This window comes from Elaeis guineensis, chromosome 5 (assembly GCF_000442705.2).
Source record: "Elaeis guineensis isolate ETL-2024a chromosome 5, EG11, whole genome shotgun sequence".
Taxonomy (NCBI): Eukaryota; Viridiplantae; Streptophyta; class Magnoliopsida; order Arecales; family Arecaceae; genus Elaeis; species Elaeis guineensis.
Genome location: NC_025997.2, coordinates 39,014,881 through 39,035,817, shown reverse-complemented (window position 1 = coordinate 39,035,817; position 20,937 = coordinate 39,014,881). Strand labels below are relative to the sequence as shown.

At 35.9% G+C, this 20,937-nt stretch overlaps 1 protein-coding gene across 2 annotated transcripts in view; it reads right to left on the bottom strand.

Moving 5' to 3' along the window:
- Window positions 1-1,735: 1,735 nt before the first annotated feature.
- The window catches only part of LOC105045367 (crossover junction endonuclease MUS81), a 33,940-nt gene continuing 14,738 nt past the window's right edge, over window positions 1,736-20,937 (bottom strand). The window contains exons 10-15 of one of the 2 annotated variants that reach the window (XM_010923624.4): window positions 10,013-10,070; window positions 9,034-9,192; window positions 4,403-4,482; window positions 2,888-3,125; window positions 2,562-2,648; window positions 1,736-2,320 (exon numbers count right to left, since the gene is read on the bottom strand). In XM_010923624.4, coding sequence (XP_010921926.1) covers window positions 2,219-2,320; window positions 2,562-2,648; window positions 2,888-3,125; window positions 4,403-4,482; window positions 9,034-9,192; window positions 10,013-10,070 — 724 coding nt within the window. In that variant the 3' untranslated portion in view covers window positions 1,736-2,218. Of the gene's footprint in view, window positions 2,349-2,561; window positions 2,649-2,887; window positions 3,126-4,402; window positions 4,483-9,033; window positions 9,193-10,012; window positions 10,071-20,937 lie in introns of both variants that reach the window. The other variant, XM_073257909.1, reaches the window with a different exon arrangement.

Sequence of the window (20,937 nt, the reverse complement as noted above, 5' to 3'; positions counted from 1 at the left end):
GCTTGGTGATGAAGAAGGCTATCCAGTCAGTGGCCCCATTCGTCTCATAGTAGATATGTCAAGGTAATGCCAGAAAAAAACCTTGTTTATTGTAGGCAGGATTCCCAATCAAGAATAGTCTTAAAATAGTCATTCGAGTGGATATGACACCCAAAATTCCAAATCAATAACTATATACAAATGCCTGGGAGAAGGGGAGGGGGGGTGGTGTGTGGGGTCAGACAAATTGCTAAATGGAATAGCTTGATGGATTTTGAAATTCTTGGAGTCTTGACAATAAGGTTGCTAGAGGTGATCAAATAGTCTGACCTATTAAACTCCAAGAAGAAAACAAACATTTGATATTTGTGGTACCCATAATAGTTATTAAAAAGGCTTGAGGGAATATTTAGTTGGTCAATTAGATGTATTTTGAGCATCCGAGCATTGTGAAAAGAGGACTATTCTAGGATTAAAAGTTTCAAAGTATTTGATTAATTTGATGAATTCTACGAATATAGGAGTATTTTAAGAAGTATTCTAGGAGGAAGAATGTATTTTAATGATCATTAGAAATATAGAAGTATTTTTAGAAGTATTCTTGGAGAAAAGATATATTTTAGATGTTATAGGGGCATTACCTCACTTTTGTAGTTTAGTTTACTGGTGTACACACCGAAGTGTGCATGAAGCAAATATAGCTACAGAGCTGCAAGTGGATTAGATTAGCCCACTTTCAATCTGGAACTCACCGAAAATTCATCCAACCAACCCTAAATTGAAGTTATATGGATTAGATTTGGATTTGAAAACATAATCTGTTTTGAATATGAATTGGATCTGGATTAAAAAGATTCCTATCCGAGCCTCAGTGAACTAGAATCAATTCAAATCTTGCATGATAAGTATATCAAAACCCTCCTTGAACATACGAATTTAGTTTTATTTTTATAATATAAATAGCTTATTCTCTTGTTCATAATTGTATATGGTTATCAACCAAATCTTATTTAGAATATGTTTTCTAACATATTTACAGTTTACTTGTTATTATCCTACAGTATAAAACGTTTATTCTATATTATATATTTATCATGGTTTATATTTGGATTACTTTGACATGATTTAACCTAAAAATCCAATAAATTTATAAAATTAATGTGGTACCTGATCTGATCGAATCCCAAAGAAATCGGATTATATTTGAATTCAATTATACCTCATTCAAATGTGGATCGGCATTTGAAGCTCCGTATAGCCATGCAGAGCAACAAGCCTAATCACGCGCAAGCAAGGACCTATCTGCAGGAAAGGGCTTAACTGTGCGATCGTGCAAGGATCAACTGACAATCGAAAGACCAAGCACAAAAGCTTGTTATCCTTGCTTTTGATGCATCTAATCAGCTGTGGTTCTTTCGTCTTACATGCGTCACGAGAATAATAGAGAATGCTTATTAGCTGTCTTGAACTCAAATTATAAAATCATACTAAATTAAATCAGCCCCGGAAAGGCATCTCCATGAGCCTTCCAGTATCATACTTGAAATAAAATGTTGTTATAAGATCGGATATCATTTCTTGTTCATGCTTTACATGTTATGAAATGAACTAAAATGAAGAAAAAGTGGAATAGGGATATCATTCCTTTTGGAAAAGTTATTCATAAATTTTTGTTTCCCTCAAATTTCTTATTTGTGGATGCAATGCTTCCAGGACCAAGTAATTATCTAAGTTAAACGGGGAAAGAGAAAGAAACTTATGTTAAATCAATATTATTGCAGGCCCCTAGAAATTGTTATTCCAGGAAAAAGCAGGTTTGGCCAGAAGAAACAAGCCCAACTATTATGGCTTGTGTTAGTGCACTAAGAAGAGAACTACAACGAACCCCCTCCTTCAATATGACCGGTAATCTTTGTTGTTTCAAAATGAATCATGTTTTGCCCGTGAGAAAGTGCAGCCAGCGGTCAAGATTTTAAACCCAGGTCCTTGCTCCTCCTCTTGCTGCAAATCCTACTCGACAAATTCTAAATAGTTAAGAATAAAGAAGCATGATTGTCGCATCCCTGCTGATTACTTGCAACATTTCCTTTTTACAAAAAGTTCGACGTACATCAATCAACACTCCTGGCTATATGCTTAAGAATGTAGAAGGTTTTAAAATCATTGAGACATTGCCTGCTGCTAGTAGTTGTCCTGATTTGAGCAGCAAACTTTCGGCCCATTGGAAGGTGAAAACTTATCAAGAACCCCAGACCAGCTTGAAGATGTTCCTGCTAGCACTTGCACTGATCATGTTGCTTTTGTTCTTCAACATCTCCTCCTGAGCACGTATGTCCCCCTCCTTCAACATTACCATCAGCATGTTATTACTGACAAGAAAAATAAAACACTACCGATAACTATAAACAATGTTGGTAGCTTCCAAATAAAATTATAACTACAGAAGATGGAAAAGTAATATAAAGCATACATGGTAAAAACATTGAGCTTACAGACAAAGACATTGACACAGCATCTTAGCCATCTTAAGAGGTTTAAAATCCACAAAGAGATAGAAAGTAGCGATAGGAGAGGGTACCCACAAGCAAAGAATATGCTCGAGCTAGTGATAAAGCAGTTGGATAGAGATCTACAACAGCCAGGGCAACCTCTTCTGTTACTTGCGGAACCTGAAATTTGGCATGACAAGATATAAACAGCATTAAATAGCACTGAAGAAGAATATGCAAACAATACAAGAAAAAGAAGAAAAGATCAAGTCCGATCACATATGGGCGGAAGTGGACGACAACCCTCCCCACTTGCTATAAAGAGAGAGGATGTGGTACACGGACAGAGCAACAATAGTGGGACTTAGGCTGCATATTATGAGGTAGGTTGTTTCATATATTAGTTACAGCATAATCACCTGCATGAGTTGGAGGGCAAATACATCACTCACGGTCATTTTCTCAAGATCTTGACACCTCTTGACAAACTCGTTGTAGGACGGGCAGACTCTAGAGTTCTTGGTATTCTCACTGGAAAAGTGCATACTGCAATACTGACTTATTGATTTTGTAAGATAACCATATTTCTTGACAGTGTCAACAAAGCCACTGGTCCTCTGCACATCAAACCCTTCCAAAATCTCCGTGGTGAAACAACTGAAAATATGGATTTAATTAAGAAAAAAGATTACAAATTCATTCTATCAGACGACTATACTCATGGTTCATTTACAATACACTGAATGTGACTCTTAAAGAGAGGTAGACTATATATTCATGATAAATGGTTCCATAAGTTGTCAAAATGGTGGGCAAGAAAATTGATACCATCTTATGTTCCATACTATTCAAATTCCATTCCAAACAGGTAAACAGATTGCATCATTCATAAAGAACACAATCTAAATCTAAAAGGATGCAATACCCGTTGCATTTGTTGCAATTCTAACCAGAAGAAACTATTTATGACAATACAAACAAATCTTATGGCATGGATGATCTTGACTCAGGTCCATAAAGGTTTATGAACAACGAGCCTTAGCAACTGTAAGGAACATTTATTTTGTGGCCTAAGATACTTAGTTTGATGCATGATGATGTTTATTGGACCATGTGTTATGCATCCTGGTCTCAATAACTATGCCTACATGACTAAACTGAAAAAAGATTAGCCTCCCTGGTACTCTGACAACTACTTTTTGATGTTTTCAGAATTTCTAGGTCATCATAGATGGCATTTTGTGAAGCATGTCTAAACGAAAAAAGGTCAAAACATTCAATATGTAGAAGACTGGAATGATCCACTCGAGCTAGATTTAGAGTACCAAGCAATCTGACATCTATGTTACATCAGTGAGTACCATCTGAATCCGTTTAAAGTGTATCACACATTTTTTTGAAATATATTACTTTTTTTTTCTAGTTCATCATTTGAAATTGTATAAAGTGAATTCTTGACGCTGGAATCTAATAATGCAAAAAATTATCCCACTAAAGGATAAAGGCAGCAATAAATTGACAATAGAAATTAGAAATATTGCTCCCCAAAATATAAATAATAAACAGCTTCAAATGCTGAGAGCATTGTAAAAGTTATAAAATATTGTCAAAAGTCTGACCAAAATCAAACTACAAAAAGAAGTCAGCTAGCAGAGATAATAAGACAAACACTGATTAAAAGGAGACCCATAGATGAGATTGATATTCCTTGTTTCTTCCTTGATAATTCATCTCCTACTAAAAAATGTACAAGCTTACATCCTGGTTAACAAAAGCATGTGCAACTTGATGATGTGAGCTCAAATCAAATAAGTCACGATCAGAACATAGAGAAAAGAAAAGGAGCATTTGCTTTGTTGGAAAGTTGTCTGCAAACAATAGGAACTAAGACATAACAACATATAACAACAGAACAAATATAAAATAGTACGCACGCTGTTTTGATGCTTTCGGAAGCTTCCAGAGAATTTGGATCGCCTTCCACCAGATATATTAGCTTTCGCAGTCCACACCTCTATGAAATTACAAACATAAAAATGCATTCAAAAAACTCCATCATTAGTATAATCCACCGATAACAAGCCTACAAGGCATAGAAATGAAATTGAAGGACATAATTGTTCCTCAGCACACAATACTTAAGTGATTTATCTCATACAGATTATCCTCATCATTTCAATTAACATGTTGGTGGTCACAAAATGATGCAGTCACAGACAGAAGTATACATACTGGTATAAAGGCAACATATCCATGTAATCCTGAAAGACATCTAAGACATAGAGTTAATATTTATCTTTATCGCTTTGCTTCCGAAAGAGATAAAAAGTCATGGAAAAGTGGCAACTTTTATTGCCTGCATATTTCCGGCACCATCATAGGCAGCAAAACAAGATGAATAAGGCAAAAAATTCGTAATTGCTGGATGCAGTGCATTGAGTCACTACTTTTATTTTATTTTATTTTATTTTATTTTGAGTGTGTTCTATCCTGGTTTAATTTATTAGGATCGGATGGCTAGATTATCTTAAATCAAAACAAACCTACAACCATATCCCAACAAACCAATTCAAATATATCTTTATCCTGCAACCACTCAAAACAAACCTACAACCATATCCCAAAAAACCAATTCAAATATATCCTTATCCTACAACCACTCAAAACAAACCAACAACCATATCCAACCTGGTGGCATGTATAAATATGACATGGGAAGAAGAAAAAAGGGGCCTGGTGGCATGTATAAATATGACATGGGAAGAAGAAAAAAGGGGAGAAGACAACTTTGGAAGGTTTAACCTATGCTTCCATCTTGAATCCCTCATTTTAGGATCGTCGTCGCCTCTTCCTCGCGGACGAATCCATCTTCTGCTTCTTTCCTCCTATGACTCTTGGCTCCCTCTTCCCAACCTTAAAGCCTATCATCGCGGTGCTGCTCTGCTTGGTGGTTGTAGATACCCTGCATCCCATGAATCGGTTGAGACTTGAACCTCTTCAACATATTTCCGCACTCAAAGTAACAAATCCACCCATAATCTTACCTCATGCTGCCTCTTATCCCATCATTAAAATCTAGCCATCTAAACTCAGTTTTAAGCCTGGAATGAACCTATTCCTTAGTGTTTTATGTTGAAACTAATATATGTAACTGGTCTTGAAAAGTTTGCCTCAGTCATGGAACTTTCATCACTGTTATTTAATAAATTTTGAACATGTTGCTGATTTCTATTTAGTTCCAACAATGATCTTTAAGAGTTTATTTGAATAGATGGCATAGTATTTAGATTTACAACATATTGCATTCATTCTTTTTTCATTCTTTTTTCTTCTTCTCTCCTATGCTGCATTGCTACAGTAGCACACTTCAGTGCCGTATTACAGTGTCTCTTTAAATGCATCATTGCTCCAAAGACAAACAGAAAAATTTGTAAATCACTTGTGAATTAGTTGTTAAACAGAGATCATATATTATACAAAAAATTAATTGTTGATTAAGAAATAAGTAAATAGTTCTAAACTTCTAATGTTCTATTACTAAATGACTAAACATAAGCATAAGTAACAAGTTTTGGCCCATCTATCCAGGGTTGACATCAAAAACGAGTCTCACACAGCTCTCAGATCTTATCAAAAAGCAAAGCTCTCAAAGTGAACCATCTCCAAGTACATGTACTACATCAATGTTTGTCCTTAACACCGACCAAAATTAGAGACTGCATACATGCACTACATATATTGTCAATCCTATCTTACATCTGTGGCAACCCTGCCCTTGGAGCAAATGAGACCCAGCTAGATCTTGGTGGGGCGAGCATGGGAGCCATCATAGGAAAGACAAGAAAATAGGGAAAAAGCCTATCAGCGGAAACCTTGGTTGGGTGATGACGAGAACCATGGTGACTCTGCATGATTGCCGAACATAGCCAACCTTCTTCCTATTTCTTCCCCTCCTGCAACCTCGATCATCACCCATCTCTTCTTCTTCTCAGTCTCTCTCTCTCCCCCCCCTTGCCTTCACTATGCCAGCACCCATGACCAAGCTTCGCTGGCACCCATGATCGGATCACTAACCAAAGACCTTCCAACTCTCCTATTTCAAAGGTGAGTCGCCGGATTCCATCCCTTCTCCAATGTATTTTATTCATACCTCACCAAACATAAGCTAAGATTCCTTTTTTGACAAGGCTGCTCAAAGAACTATACTCTTCCGGATGATCTAATTGCTTAGATGAGAAAACTTGTAGCCTCTCATTTCTATGGCTTTTTGGGTTCAGGTTTTAGGCAATTGGTGTTCAATAGGCTCTTTCCATGGGGATCATTTTATTGCTTACCAAATGTTTGATCAATGCCTCAACCGGATGTTGTATCAAAACTCAATAATTGCTGGTTTATTTTTCAAAAAAAAAAAGAAGAAAAAAAATAGATCCCATCCTTTGCTTGGTTCTTTCTCTCTCTATCTCTCCATGGATGTTGAGCTGCCAGCATTGGTTGGATCTTATTTCTAGATTGGCAGCCCAAACCCATCAAGCCACCTATTCCACCTTCTCCGCTCTTTGATCCATCATGAACCCAAAACCTCTTTCCTTGGGCCACTCGAGCTCTAGTGGCGCTATGGCAGCCAACAACCCAAGTACTAGGTTGCCACCGCATGTGACCTCTCGACTTCACCTTCACCACATAATCTTAAAGCTTCTCCTGATCTCGATTGGGTGATTAGCAACCTTGATCATGTTGTTCCTCCTCTATTTGAAACCGCCCTTGATTGTGCCTGTCATTTCATTGATCTCCATATGATCTTCCTTGTTGTGCCACAATAGATCTCACCAAGGATGGTATGAGCCATGTTCCTACTGGGATCTACCAGTTTAGGAATATCGAGCACCACCGCCTGGACAATCTTTCCTTTGTCTACCCTTTTTTCGAGTATAAATTCCGATTAAGTCCATTTCTGTCTCCTAGGATTTCTTATTTCTTAGATCTTAAATGGTTGAGTATGAATTAATTTTATTCTTGAATGATTTTTAATAGGTGCAACTAATTGCCCAGCTGAACCAAATAACTTTTGGGCAAACACAGGCAAGTGACTCTGGCACAAACCTTATTAATTTCGAAGTACTGATCAATTGTAAGTATGAAATTATGAATTACATTTGACATGATTGGCCCAGCATTTTCTTAAAAATTTAGGACAAAGCATGTGATTGTGAATAATTCATGTTTTAGGCCAAACAGTATTGTTACTAAATAATTTACTGTAAAAGACTTATGTATGAATTATGAGCATGAAAAAAACCTACGTTACTTTGAAAATGACACATTTGGCTGATTGTGCATTTTAAATATTTATGATGCCATTGATTCTTTCAACCTATTCATATAGATATAATTTATGAAAAATATAAAATATTTTAAGAGCTCTTAGATGGCTATGACCGCCCCAATCAACACCCTGGAGTTAGCATCCAATGAAAACAGCCCTCTGCCAATAGATTAAAGTTGGTAACAAAAACAAATCATGATATCTTGTCGATTATGAAAACGGCACTATCACGGATTATAGTGACCGTAGCACGAAATATCTAGGAGCATTATTTTAAAAGATAATGTGGTTAAATGGCTAATGCCTAAAGACTACGAATATTTTGAATTGCATTTAAATTCAACTTTATGAACCTGCATGATTGATGCATACACGATTGGATTATTACAACATGGTTTGTTATATTATTATATCTACGAAATGCTTTATTTTATTCTAAAAGCTATTTTTTAAATAATGCATTAAATCATGTTTTAAAGTTATGCTTGATCTAGTAAGGTAGTGCATGATTACTTATTGAGCTGTGAAGCTCACTCTCCCCCTTTTTTTCTTCTTTTTCAGCTTGCTGGGAGTAGGAAGGGATAGTTCGGGTGTGGAGGTCGAAATAATAAGCTCAAAAGCATCTTAGCAGAAATCAAGGTTAATATTCATAGAGAATTATGAGTTTATTTAGTTTATGTGAATATTGGATTTAGAAGATCTGTACCAGCACCTTCATTATTGAATAAATGGAGAAATTTTTGGACCTCTCCTGTTGTGTATTTTATGATTATGAAATTTTGTACAGATCGTCTTTTGGGTTTCATGTTATTGTGGGCACTGCTCTATGGTAGCATGGCCATGTTAGGTTCTGGATTTGGGGCATGACAACATCTATAAAATTTCCTTCACAATGGTGTACCACCAAAGCTATTAAGAGTATGCATAATTTTTCAACTTTCCTTAAAATTAAATAAAGAAAATGTTTACTATGTAATTATTTAATATACCACCTTCACCCAAACATGCCACCATGTAATAGGGTTGACTTGAGGTATTTGACAGTTATATAAAATTCTAAAGGCAAATTTCCACTTCATCCACCATAACCTTATCCAAATTAATTCTAGAAAACTATAACTGGAATCCAAATAAACCCGGAATGATATACATATAATCAATTTGAGCAAAAAATAACAAAATAAAAAATCAAATGCCAACTTGTGTCACTAGAGAATACCATATAAAGATGAGAACCAGTACCTGTAGCCTCAGTTTCTGATCTCTATACCGGTTGTCCTTGATTGAACTGCATAAATCATCAACTTTTTTCCTTTCAACAACAAAGTCAAGAACATACTCATTATTAGACTGTCTATGTCGAACAATCCAAATTCCATCTCCAACAGGCAAGCGTCTAACCTGGGTAAAATGTCATGCATCAATGCTCTACAAGTTAATGACTGGAAGTGTTTTAAAGTATGAAAAGTAGATTACAGTTTCAGAATCCATGCATAGATCAAATATCCAATAGGCAAGTGTCAAACTCAAATAACTTAACATGTAAATCATTGCTAAATTTATAAGCAAAGAGAAAAGAGTGCATTGGCATTCAAAAAAAAACAAGGTTTGGCAGTCAAAAGGCAGATAAATTGGCGAGTTATACCTTGCAGGCTGCTACTTATATTCATTCTAAATCTAGAACAATTTGGACTATAGCTAAGAATCTGGAACCGTCAGGAGGTCTGGTGCTTGTAAAATTGCGGCCAACCAGATCATACCCAACAAATACAACTAGAAATAGTTATAGGCACATCAAATACTCCAACGCTGATCCAATCAGACTAAACAATATGTTGGTTTTTGAGTATAATCATTGAATCAGATCAACTTAGGCATCGTTCCTGATCTATACTCATAGTCAACGCAGGTCTTCATCCAACTCCACATCCTGAACACAAAATCTAAACAAACAAGAACTACTTGATCCCTAAGGTGAAAGGCTTCGCTCAGTTTACTAACCTCACTTTCTATGTCTTAGTCATTTGTCAAAATTTACATTGTTATCGGTTGTCAGCATTAGAAGTAGATATCAGGAGGATTCAAAAAAGATATAAATTTAAACACACAATCAAATATCTGGCACAAGAAAACATTTGTAACAGCAAGACCAGTATCAAATTTCAGACTTTAGTGAATGAATTCATAGAATAGATCACCCATAGAACTTGTAAATACTGACCTCTACTAAGATACTGAATTGAGAGCGTATATTATCAACAACTTTTCTTGAGCGAGACCTACAACATAAAAAGAAAGGGTGAACCTTGGCTTAATTGGCAATTGCACACTAATTAAAGGTCCTATGGAAACAAAATATTTATAAAAAAATATACATAGGTCCTCAGGCTATTAGTTCATATAAGTCATGGTTCATCTCAAGCTATAAACACAACCATTTCATATGTTTACATCAGCATGGTTCTAACAAGAGGAGGCAAGAACAAGTTAAACTAACAAGAAAATATCAAAGTCCAATACAAAAATTGAAGATGGACAACAGAGTGAACTCTAACTTAAGATAACTCCAATACTAGGATAATTTTAAGCTGAAGGAATTTAGCCTCAGAAAAACAAATCCACCAAACAACAATGAGCTTCAAACCTAAAAGTAACCAACTTAACAAAGTGAAATGTCAGAAAGTTACAAGGACATGAACATGATCTTGGTCAAAAACAACCTATGGAGTCTATTTTGAGTACTGATTTCAATGTTAGCACAATCACAGATACAGGCACAAGCAGAATTGCTAAGATTTACTCCCACATTAAAAGTGTTAACAAAACTTAAGGGTGCTTAGGTCAGTTTTATAATAGTGATATATCAAGATTCAATGAGTTCTTCAACTGGTAGATGATGCAACCCTTTTTCCACATAAACATGTTTCTTATTCAATAAACCATTAAAAGATGCTATCACATTCTAACCAATTTCAAAAACAAATCAGAAGAGAATTCTTTATTATTTTTTGTTTCTAGGATTATAAAACTCCTCTCCATCAAGATACTAATAAACCTCTTGCAAGCCAGGTTCCAGGGGTTCTACAACTACAAAAACAAATGATGCTCAGCCATTGCAAAGCCATGTTAAGTTGTAAATTCAATTTCTCCTCTCATTCTCTTTGTGAGTCTTGCATTTCATTTGGTTGCTTTCTTCCTCTTATCTTGCCACACCGACTCCCAACTATATTGGTAGATCTTGTCATTGTAAAAATATGACCACAGGCGGAAGACTTAATAGAGCTGTACAATATAGAAGAACTTGGCACAGGTGAATCCAGTGAGACAAGGTTCCATTTATGTACGATAAGATATAAGTGTGAAAATACATTCCTCCCAGTGCTTTTCCTACAACATTTTAAAAGTGATAACCACATCAAGCACAATAACATAAATAAATTCAAGATGAATAAATCTGATTGAGATACAGCATGTAGAGATTTACTAGGGGTGGTAAAGGATTGGCTGGGATAGGTCTGAGTAGGGTCACATTCGGACAACATACAAAACCATGATGCGTACCTAACTTGACATGATATCAGATCAAGAACCCTCAAACCATACACGCTGGCAGTCAACATCAATGGCCCAACTTGACCCTTTTGACTCATAACTAATCTGTTTAGCAAGGCTCTATCGCTAACAGACCCAATCTAACATGTTCAACCCATCCTTGGAACTCTTAGTGACTCTTTTTAATATGACTTGAATAATTAGCATTAAAAAAAGACCAATGACTTGAAATATTGTTATCCAAGGGCATGACTCTACCAGATCTAATCCTTCCTGACCATGACTCAACCAGACCTAAACTTTCACGCATACATAGGACTTTACCCTCATAACTCAAGTTATCAAAGCTTTGACCCATATCCGACCTGTTTAATATTCTGATTAAAAAATTTAGGAAAAATTACACGGACAACCCCTTTAAGTTTATCTCAATTTCACTTACACCCCCTTAAGTTTAAAACATCTCAATTAGACCCTCCAAATTATCGAAGTGTATCAAATGTGCCCCTTCCATCCATCTCCGTTAACGGAATGCTGTCACATGACCCCTACATGATGTCCAACTTTTTCAAAATGACAAAATTGCCCTTGATTTCAATTTGGCTTTCAAATAAAAAGGAAAATATCTCACGGAAGAAGAAGCCTAGGTAGTCAGCTACATCCCTCTCCCTTCTCTTGCCTCCCCTCTTCTTTTCCTCCTTCCTCTTCCTCTCCTCCCTTCTCCTCTGCTCTCCAATTCCCCACCCGGAGAACCTCTCTCTTTTGCCCTTGTTCCCTCGGGACGCCGGCACCAGCCAAGCCTTTGATTCAAAAAGCTCCCTTTTTTAGCGAGGGAAGGGATGAGGATGAGGACCGATTCATCTGCCCCAGCTGTGGAGTCTTCATGCAGGACTCTAACCCCAATCTCCCCCGCTATTACCAGAAATGCGTCGCTCGGGACCAAAAAGAAATCGAAAATGGTTCTATCGATCTTTTGTTCGAATCCGATGAAATCCTCGAAAGAGTTCGGTACACGGAACGAAGAAAAAGTTCATCGCCATTAACTTATTTCATTCTCCATAACCAAAAGCCATTTTCCTAAAACAGCAAACATAAAGATGAAAGAAAATGCTCATCAAATGGCACAAGGGAAACACAAAGAAAGAAAAAATAATGGGATTGTAGGGCTGAAACAATCAAGTAAAAAGGAATTCTTTTCACTTGGGAAGGATGTATCTTCAATAAAATAACGGAGAAGATATCCTGCCATGATCCCCGATACAAATATATATATAGGTAACCAATTACTATCATCAAGAAGATAGACCAAAAGCAAAAAAACATCACCGGTCATGTCTCAGGTAGCAATTAATTATTTATGATCGATAAAATTATCAAGGAATTTCAAACCTTCTGCAGTCTTGACGCTCGAAAAGAATGCTGCTGTTAGAAAAGCAAGCACAATCTGCAAGTTTATAGAAGTAAAATAAAATACAAACTGTATACTGTAGTCATTCAGCGTAAAGAATTTTAAGCCTGCATAGAATGAACCTTGCCAATCAACTAGTTGATTGAAAATGGCCTTCACTCCAGGCAGTTCACTAAATATCATCTTACCTATTACAGAGCCAAGTGTCACAAAAGATAACACAAAAGTTGAGGATAGGAAAAGGAAGTAAACATAAGAAATGATCCAATAAGGATCATCTCCAAGCCCATGCATTTTCATCGTTATTCTTAGTTTATGCTGCTTCTCATAAACCAGATAAATCAACATGACTGGAAATAGCAGTTCCATGATCCACTAAAAGAAAATGGCACTAAGAAGAGAAGAAAAATCAAGTGAAAGCTGATTAGCTGGTTTAGGCATTTCCTCAGTAAACTCTAACTGCATCCTCACATCTGCACCTTTTACGAACTGGAGGTAGGAATTTGAAACCTCCCATGATTTCATTTTTCACTCAAAAATTAAACATATTTCATTCTCATATATTAAGCCATAGAAGCAGAATAATTTCTTAATCTCATCAAAAAGGACATCAAGAACTCTTCTGCATCTATCTCTTGTCTAAAATATAGGTGGGAGGAAAAGAAATCCAGACATCAAAAATTCATTTTTTGTCATTTTCAGTAAAAGTCCAAACTTCCTCTGTTTTGATCAACATTTTCTTTAAAAAAGTCATAGTTTTTGGTAAATCCTGTTCATGCAATTCCCATCTCCAAGTTTTCTCTTTGTTTTCTGTGAATATCGTGAATCAAAATCTTTCTTTTTTTTGCCTGAAGGTTAGAATCCCATAAGATGGTGTCCGCCTGCATCCAGTCATCACGAGGAGATGGAAAGGACCAACGATAAGCACCGGCCATCCCGTCTCTGTTTCTTAGCTACATTAGCTGCCATGTCTTGGGTCTTGATCTTCTACTTCCATTTCGCAATGCTTAGTGATAACCCCATCAATCTGCCGGAACGACCTGCCCGCTTCCACCATAACATCTCGGTCCAAGATGCTACCTCTCTTAATCTGGTGGATTGGCTCATGAAGAGGCCAGAGTGGAGCATGATGGGTGCGATGGACCATTTTTTGGCGGCAGGGAGGATTACATGGGATTTTAGGAGACTGATAGATTCTGAATCAGATTGGGGAAACAAGCTTCTCTAAGATTGGGGGAACAAGCTTCTCTAAGGGGGACGGAGGTCGTTGCCGGAATCTCGTCGGAGAACAATCACCGGAAACAAGAGATGCAAAACGACGGATGTTGAATAGGGAGGATCGGCATCGTAACAGATTTTGAAGAGAGGGATGGGCATTTTCGTCTTTTCGAAGGGCAATATAACGGCGTTATCATTAAAATAGACGGAAGGAGCACATTGATACACTTCGATAATTTGAAGGATCTAATTGAGACGTTTTAAACTTGAAGGAGTGTAAGTGAAATTGAGGTAAACTTGAGGAGATGTCCGTGTAATTTTTTCAAAAATTTAAATTATGTGATACCCAAAACAAAAAGCCCTTAATGCAAACCTAACATAAATAGGGTGAGTTAGGATGGGCTTTCAAGTTGGGTTGATTTTGCCACCCTTGCAAGTTGCCATGCTCCAATATCAAGGGTGATAATTATTTGAATGTCATACCATGAAGCAATCTTATGACAATTGTTCTTCGACCAAAATTTTCAACAAAAAATAGATTCCAATTATTAATGCATGTGTATGTCTATGTGTAGACCTATGCAGGCGTGTCTTTAGTCTCACATCAGCTATACACCTGGTAGATCTAGAATACTTACATAGGGCCAAGGAATCCAAATAACACTTTTCAGCTAACCTTTTTGAATAAGATCCTAAATTATTATTAATGGTATCAAAGCAAACCCAAGCAATGGCTCACGTGGACTAGAGGATGCTGCAGCATAGACCCATTTGGATTGACCATAGGATTATCATGGTGTTTGTGATTGGATTTGTGGTAAGATTGGATTTAAATGAATTTAGACCCTTAGCTTGGAGAGGATGCAAAAGCTTAAACAGAGCAAGTATGTCTGTATGGGCACATTAGTCCCATATCGACTATCCATTGGGTAGATCTTGGACACTAATATAAAGCTAAAGAACCCAAAAGATACATTATGGCTAACCTTTTCAGGTGAGGTCCTGAGTTGTTACAAATCCCACAAAATATGCAAGGCCTACTAGAGATGTTAAATTTTCCAGATTGATCCTGCATAATATTAGACAATGGTAAAATCAAATCACATAGAAAATTTTAAATTAAAACTTTAATAGCCAAAACAAATCCAACGATCATTTATCTGTAGACTTGATCAAATGTCAATACATATTTTTTTTTCAAAAAGGAAAATTTCGAGGCCCTAACTCTCCTGCTCTAAGCCACATAATCTTGCCATCGCTATTCTTTAGCATATGAAAAGAACAAAAGAAATAAATAGTGAGCTAACAACACAATATCTCTACACTTCTAGTTGAATCAAGCATATAACTTGCAATGCAACATAAATACAAATAGCATTTCCAAAGCTAAAGATGCAACATTTAAGAAAAAGTTCCACTTGCAACATATAAATAATCAAAATACATTTACCTTCCAAAAATAGCAATACAGAAATAAAATAAAACTTTTATGCAGCTAGTGAAGGAAATTTCTTTGGAAAAATGTATCACTTTGCCCTTTCTTAGTCTTTGGCCACTATGGCCACGATTCACCCCATGACAAGGCCCGAATAAAATTAGCCCCCAAAATATAATATGCCCAAGATCAATATGTCAATGATCAACCCTAACTAGCTCATCTCAAAAGAATTAGCTTCTAAAAATATAATATGCTAGTGATCAACCCCAACTAGTTAGGTCCACGAGGAACTAGTTCTAAATCGCATGAGCATACCAGCAATCAGCTCCGATCGGCTAGGCCCAAATCATAGGCAGACCAATGAGCGACAAAAGATTATAATACATAAATTTCACACTAGGTTCTTTAGCAACATACATGAGGTGTTCCAAGCATTCATGAATTTTCAATATTTTGCCATAAAAGTCTCACAATATGTTGTGTTAATAAATTAATATTCCTTAAACCACATTTCCATCATGAAAATCCGATTAGTGTACACAAAGTGGTCTTCTATGCTTGATCCATATTTTTCATGCACGGTAATTCAAAACTTTTTTAACTTTATGGAAAACTATGTATTAAATATAGGTGAAAAATATATACATACCAATTCAAGTATCAGATGCAAAACAAAGTTTATAAATGAATATTTGAATACACCTACAAAGCTCTAGAGTGTAGAGATCCCTATAGATTGAGTTCACGAAATATAGAAATTCTTCTGACAAGGTTATGCACCAGCTACCAAAAACATCTATATAATCATAGTAAAACGATACATGCGTATTAGAGGTGGCATTCCGTGTTGACACGTAAGATTATAGAATAATCTCCCACAATGCCATGTGTCAAATTTTATTTTTAAATTTTTTATATTTTTTAAATAAGAAATAATAGCACAAATAGAATATAATAATCTATATAATGATAGTAAAGTGATACGTGGGTATTAGGGATGGTATTCCGTGTTGACATGTAAGATTATAGAATAATCTCCCACTACCCTACATGTCAAGTTTTATTTTTTATTTTTTAAATAAAAAATAAAAGCACAAATAGTAATATAATAATCCATATCTATATAATAATAGTTAAGCGATACATGGGTATTAGGGGTGATATTCCGTGTTGACATGTAAGATTATAGGATAATCTCCTGCAATGCCATATGTCTATTTTTTTTTATTTTTTATATTTTTTTCATCATCTACCATGTGTCCACTCTATCCATGGCACCCTTCTTTCTTCATCCCTCTTGCAAGAAGAGAAGGAAGCCATCTCCGCCATCCCCTTCCCATTTTCACATCGGCCTTCCCCTCCATTTTCACCAGTGCTGCCCCAACCACTAATGCAGTCGTTGATGGAGTTGGCGCTCCATCCGAACCCGTCGATGCCATTTTCGGATGGATCCAGCTCCGAAGCCAGAACCAGCATCGCCTCGAGGCGCAAAGTTGAAGCCCCAGCAGTAGTCACGCCACTCTCCTCCTCGCCACCACCCGATGGAGAATGACACGGATTCAGAGTTTGGGTGCATCGGATCGACAGTGGAGGATGCTAGCAATGTTCGATCGAATGATGGCGAAGAGCCCCGACAGCTTGGGGAGCATGGATTTGGGGTTGAGGAAGAATGGCGTCAGCAAAGTGGCCCCGGCAAGTCCTCATCTCCACTACCGAGAGGCGAAGAAAAGGGGGAAGGGGAGGAGATGCCGGTGATGCGACGGTGGGTGTGATTCATTTCGAATTTGGATTTGTTTAATCTGATGGAATGCGATTCCTCATCGGAACGGTTCTGAGACAACATCGAATTCCATCAAATTGGAACCTTTCCTTCTCTTCCTCGGCCTCTCGACGTGGATCACACCACCACGAGCAATCTCCATCAGAGTTCGATATAAGTGATGATGGAGAGAAGCTCGAAGAGTACACCATCATGAAAGAAGAGGAGGTCGAGATCTTCTTTGATGCATTTAAAGAGACACTGTAACATGGTATTGAAGCGTGCTATTGTAACAATGCAACTTAGGAGAGAAGAAGAAAAAAAAAATTAAGAGCGAATGCAATATGTTGTAAATCTAAATACTACGCAATCTATTCAAATGAACTCTTAAAGGCCAATGCTGGAACTAAATAGAAATCAGCAATATGTTCAAAATTTATTAAATAACAGTGATGAAAGTTCCATGACTGAGATAAACTTTACAAGACCAATTATATATACTAGTTCCAACATAAAATACTAAGGAATAGGTTCATTCTAGGCTTAAAACTGAGTTCGGATGGCTAGATTTTAATGATGGGGTACGAGGCAGCATGAGATAAGGTTATAAATGGATCTGTTACCTTAAGTGCGGAAATATATTGAAGAGGTTCAAGTTCCAACCGGTTCACGAGATGCAGGGTATCCACAACCACCAAAGAGAGCAGCACCGCGAAGACAGGCTTCAATATGGGGAAGAGGGAGCCAAGAGTCACATGAGGAAAGAAGCCAAAGATGGATCCGTCAGTGAAGAAGAGGCGACGATGATCCCAAAAGGAGAAATTCAAGATAAAAGCATAGGTTAAACCTTCCAAAGTTTTCTTCTTCCTTTTTTTCTTCTTTTCATGTCAGATTTATATATGACACCACCAGGTTGGATATGGCTGTTAGTTTGTTTTAAGTGGTTGTAGGATAAGGATATATTTGAATTGATTTGTTGGGATATGGTTGTAGGTTTGTTTTGAGTGGTTGTAGGATAAGAATATATTTGAATTGGTTTGTTTGGATATGGTTGTAGGTTTGTTTTGAGTGGTTGTAGAATAAGAATATATTTGAAGTAGTTTGTTGGGATATGGTTGTTGGTTTGATTTGATTTAGGATAACCTAACCATCCGATCCCAATAAATTAAACCCAGATAGAACATACTCAAAATAAAATAAAATAATAGTGACTCGATGCACTGCATCACTCTTGCATTCCGGCAACAGAGTCTTCTATAACAAAACCCAGATGCCAGTTTCTCATCCCTTACCTTTTTTTTAATTTTTTTTATAATGGTTTTCTAGCTATTCTTCTGTTGGTTGGGGTTTTTCTTTGGTTGGTTTGGTAAAGATCAATCCTTTTTGCTTGGCTTAACCATATTGTTAAAAAAAGTTGTCTTTTTTTTTGGTAGAATGTTCCTTTTTCATTGATATCATTGTAAATCTGTGGTTAGATGTTAAACTAATTCTATTATTCATAGCTTAGAAAACGATGCCTGTGAAATTTCTTATTTGATAACTATTAAAATAATGATTTTCAAAACCATCCCGAACCATATGGTTTGGGGCATTCTGAACCGAACTGACATCCAAACAGCCCGGTTCGACTGTGAAAACCAGCACAGAAAAAAAATAGTGAACCGCACAGTTCAGACCCAAATCGGGAGGTATGGGGACCGAACTGGGCGGTTTGGCCCTGTTTCAGATCGAACCAACCGGTTCGGCTATTTTAAGAGAGGAAAAGGCCTGAGAGGAAGTTGAAAGGCTTTCTCTCTGTTATTTCAACACAGCAGAGGCATCTTTCGTCTCTTTTCTTGCCTCTTTTGTCCCTTTTCCATTTCAAGAACGACCGAAAAATGCGCGATCAAGCTTGATTAAAGGTATGTATTCGATCCTAGCTCCCGTTCTTCACCTTCCCTCCTCTTTTTTTTTAAATTCATAAAAAATAAAAAATTAAGGAAAAACTATGTTAAAATTTTTTTTTTGTTTGATTTTAATATATGTTGTAGATCTATGAAAGATCTACATAATGACACTAAAATCATTAATTTTCATTAAGTATATAATTTTTAAAATTAAAAATATATTTTTAAAAATAAAAAATTATTTAAAAAAATAAAATTCAAAAAAATTATAAAATTAGATTATGAATGAGGGTCTTACAAGCTACTTTCGACATAAATTTGATGTCGATTGATCAACGTTTTGATGCATCTTGCGCATAATATTCTAGACCTAAATTTCAAAAAAAAAAAGCATTTTACCGCTCTCCACGGACTAAGAAATTTATATGTAGCATAAATGGTAGGATCCTACATGGGTCTAGGATCAATTTTTCTCATAATTTTTTATTTTTTTAATATAATTATTTTTTAAAAAATAATAAAAAATAATTAAATAATTCAAAAAGTGCCTCAGACTTGGTAGTTCGGATATCACTAATTATAGTTCGGATATCGCTAGTTCAAAAGTGATCAAAGAATTGCAAGATCATAGATATACTTAATGAAATTGAAAGAGAAAAAGGGCTACCAACTTATCAGGACTGTCAATCCAAACATCTAGCCTCTCCTTTGAATTATTGGTTACTTCATAAAAAGGTGATATTTTTTTGGATACTCATTCTTCCTAAAAACACAATTTGAGATCAAAGAATAGTTTTATTAATCAAAATTTCTCAAAAAACAAAAAAAATCATTAGATACTCCTTAAAAAAATAAAAAAAAATTGGCGTGGCGGTCACCTGTCGTACCATATGTCGGTACGGTACAGAACTGATACCGTACCATATCGATACCGTACCGTACCGACCGACGATCGAAACGACATCCAATACTGGTTCAAAAAATCTTGATTAAAATAACCTTATCAATATTTTCTCTAATAGTAAGCTCTATGTCAAATGTGAAACAAATGAAAGTGAATTGGTGTTTACACCTAGAGTTTAATTTAGCGGGACATCAACCAAGATTTTGGGAACAATAGTGTTCCTCTCCCTCCTCTCTCTGTCTCTTTTGGAATAATGCTCAACAAAGCATGGGGTGAGTCTCCCCTTCTTTGCCGACCAGAGAAGACAAACTTGGAGGATGGCTTGGATTTTGTGTTGGATATTTATCGTGTATTTGCCCTCAATTTTTTCTTTGTTTTTCTCCATTCTCAGCCCTTTCAATCGGATGGGAGGCTTGGGTTTAAATTGCATCCTGCGCATTGCACAGGTTATATACTAGTAATAATAATAAAACAATACACAGATATCAGAGATGGCATTCCATATTGACACGTAAGATTATAGGATAATCTCTCGCAACGTCATGTATCAAATTTTATTTTTAAATTTTTTTATATTTTTTAAATAAAAAATAAAAGCATAAATAGTAATATAATAATAGTAGAGCAATACACAGATATTAGAGATGGCATTGCGTATTGATATGTAAGATTATAGGATAATCTCCCGCAATGCCACGTGTCACATTTTATCTTTTTTATTTTTTATATTTTTAAATAAAAAATAAAAGCACAAATAGAAATAAATAGCAAAGCAATACACAAGTATTAAGGATGACATTTCGTGTTGATACATAAGATTATAAGATAATCTTTCGCAACGCCAAATATCAATTTTTATTTTTTTTATTTTTTTATTTTTAAATAAAAATAAAAGCACAGATAGTATAAAATAAAAAATAAAAAATATTTTAAATTATTATCTATCTATATCTATAAAATAATAATACAGTGATACATGGA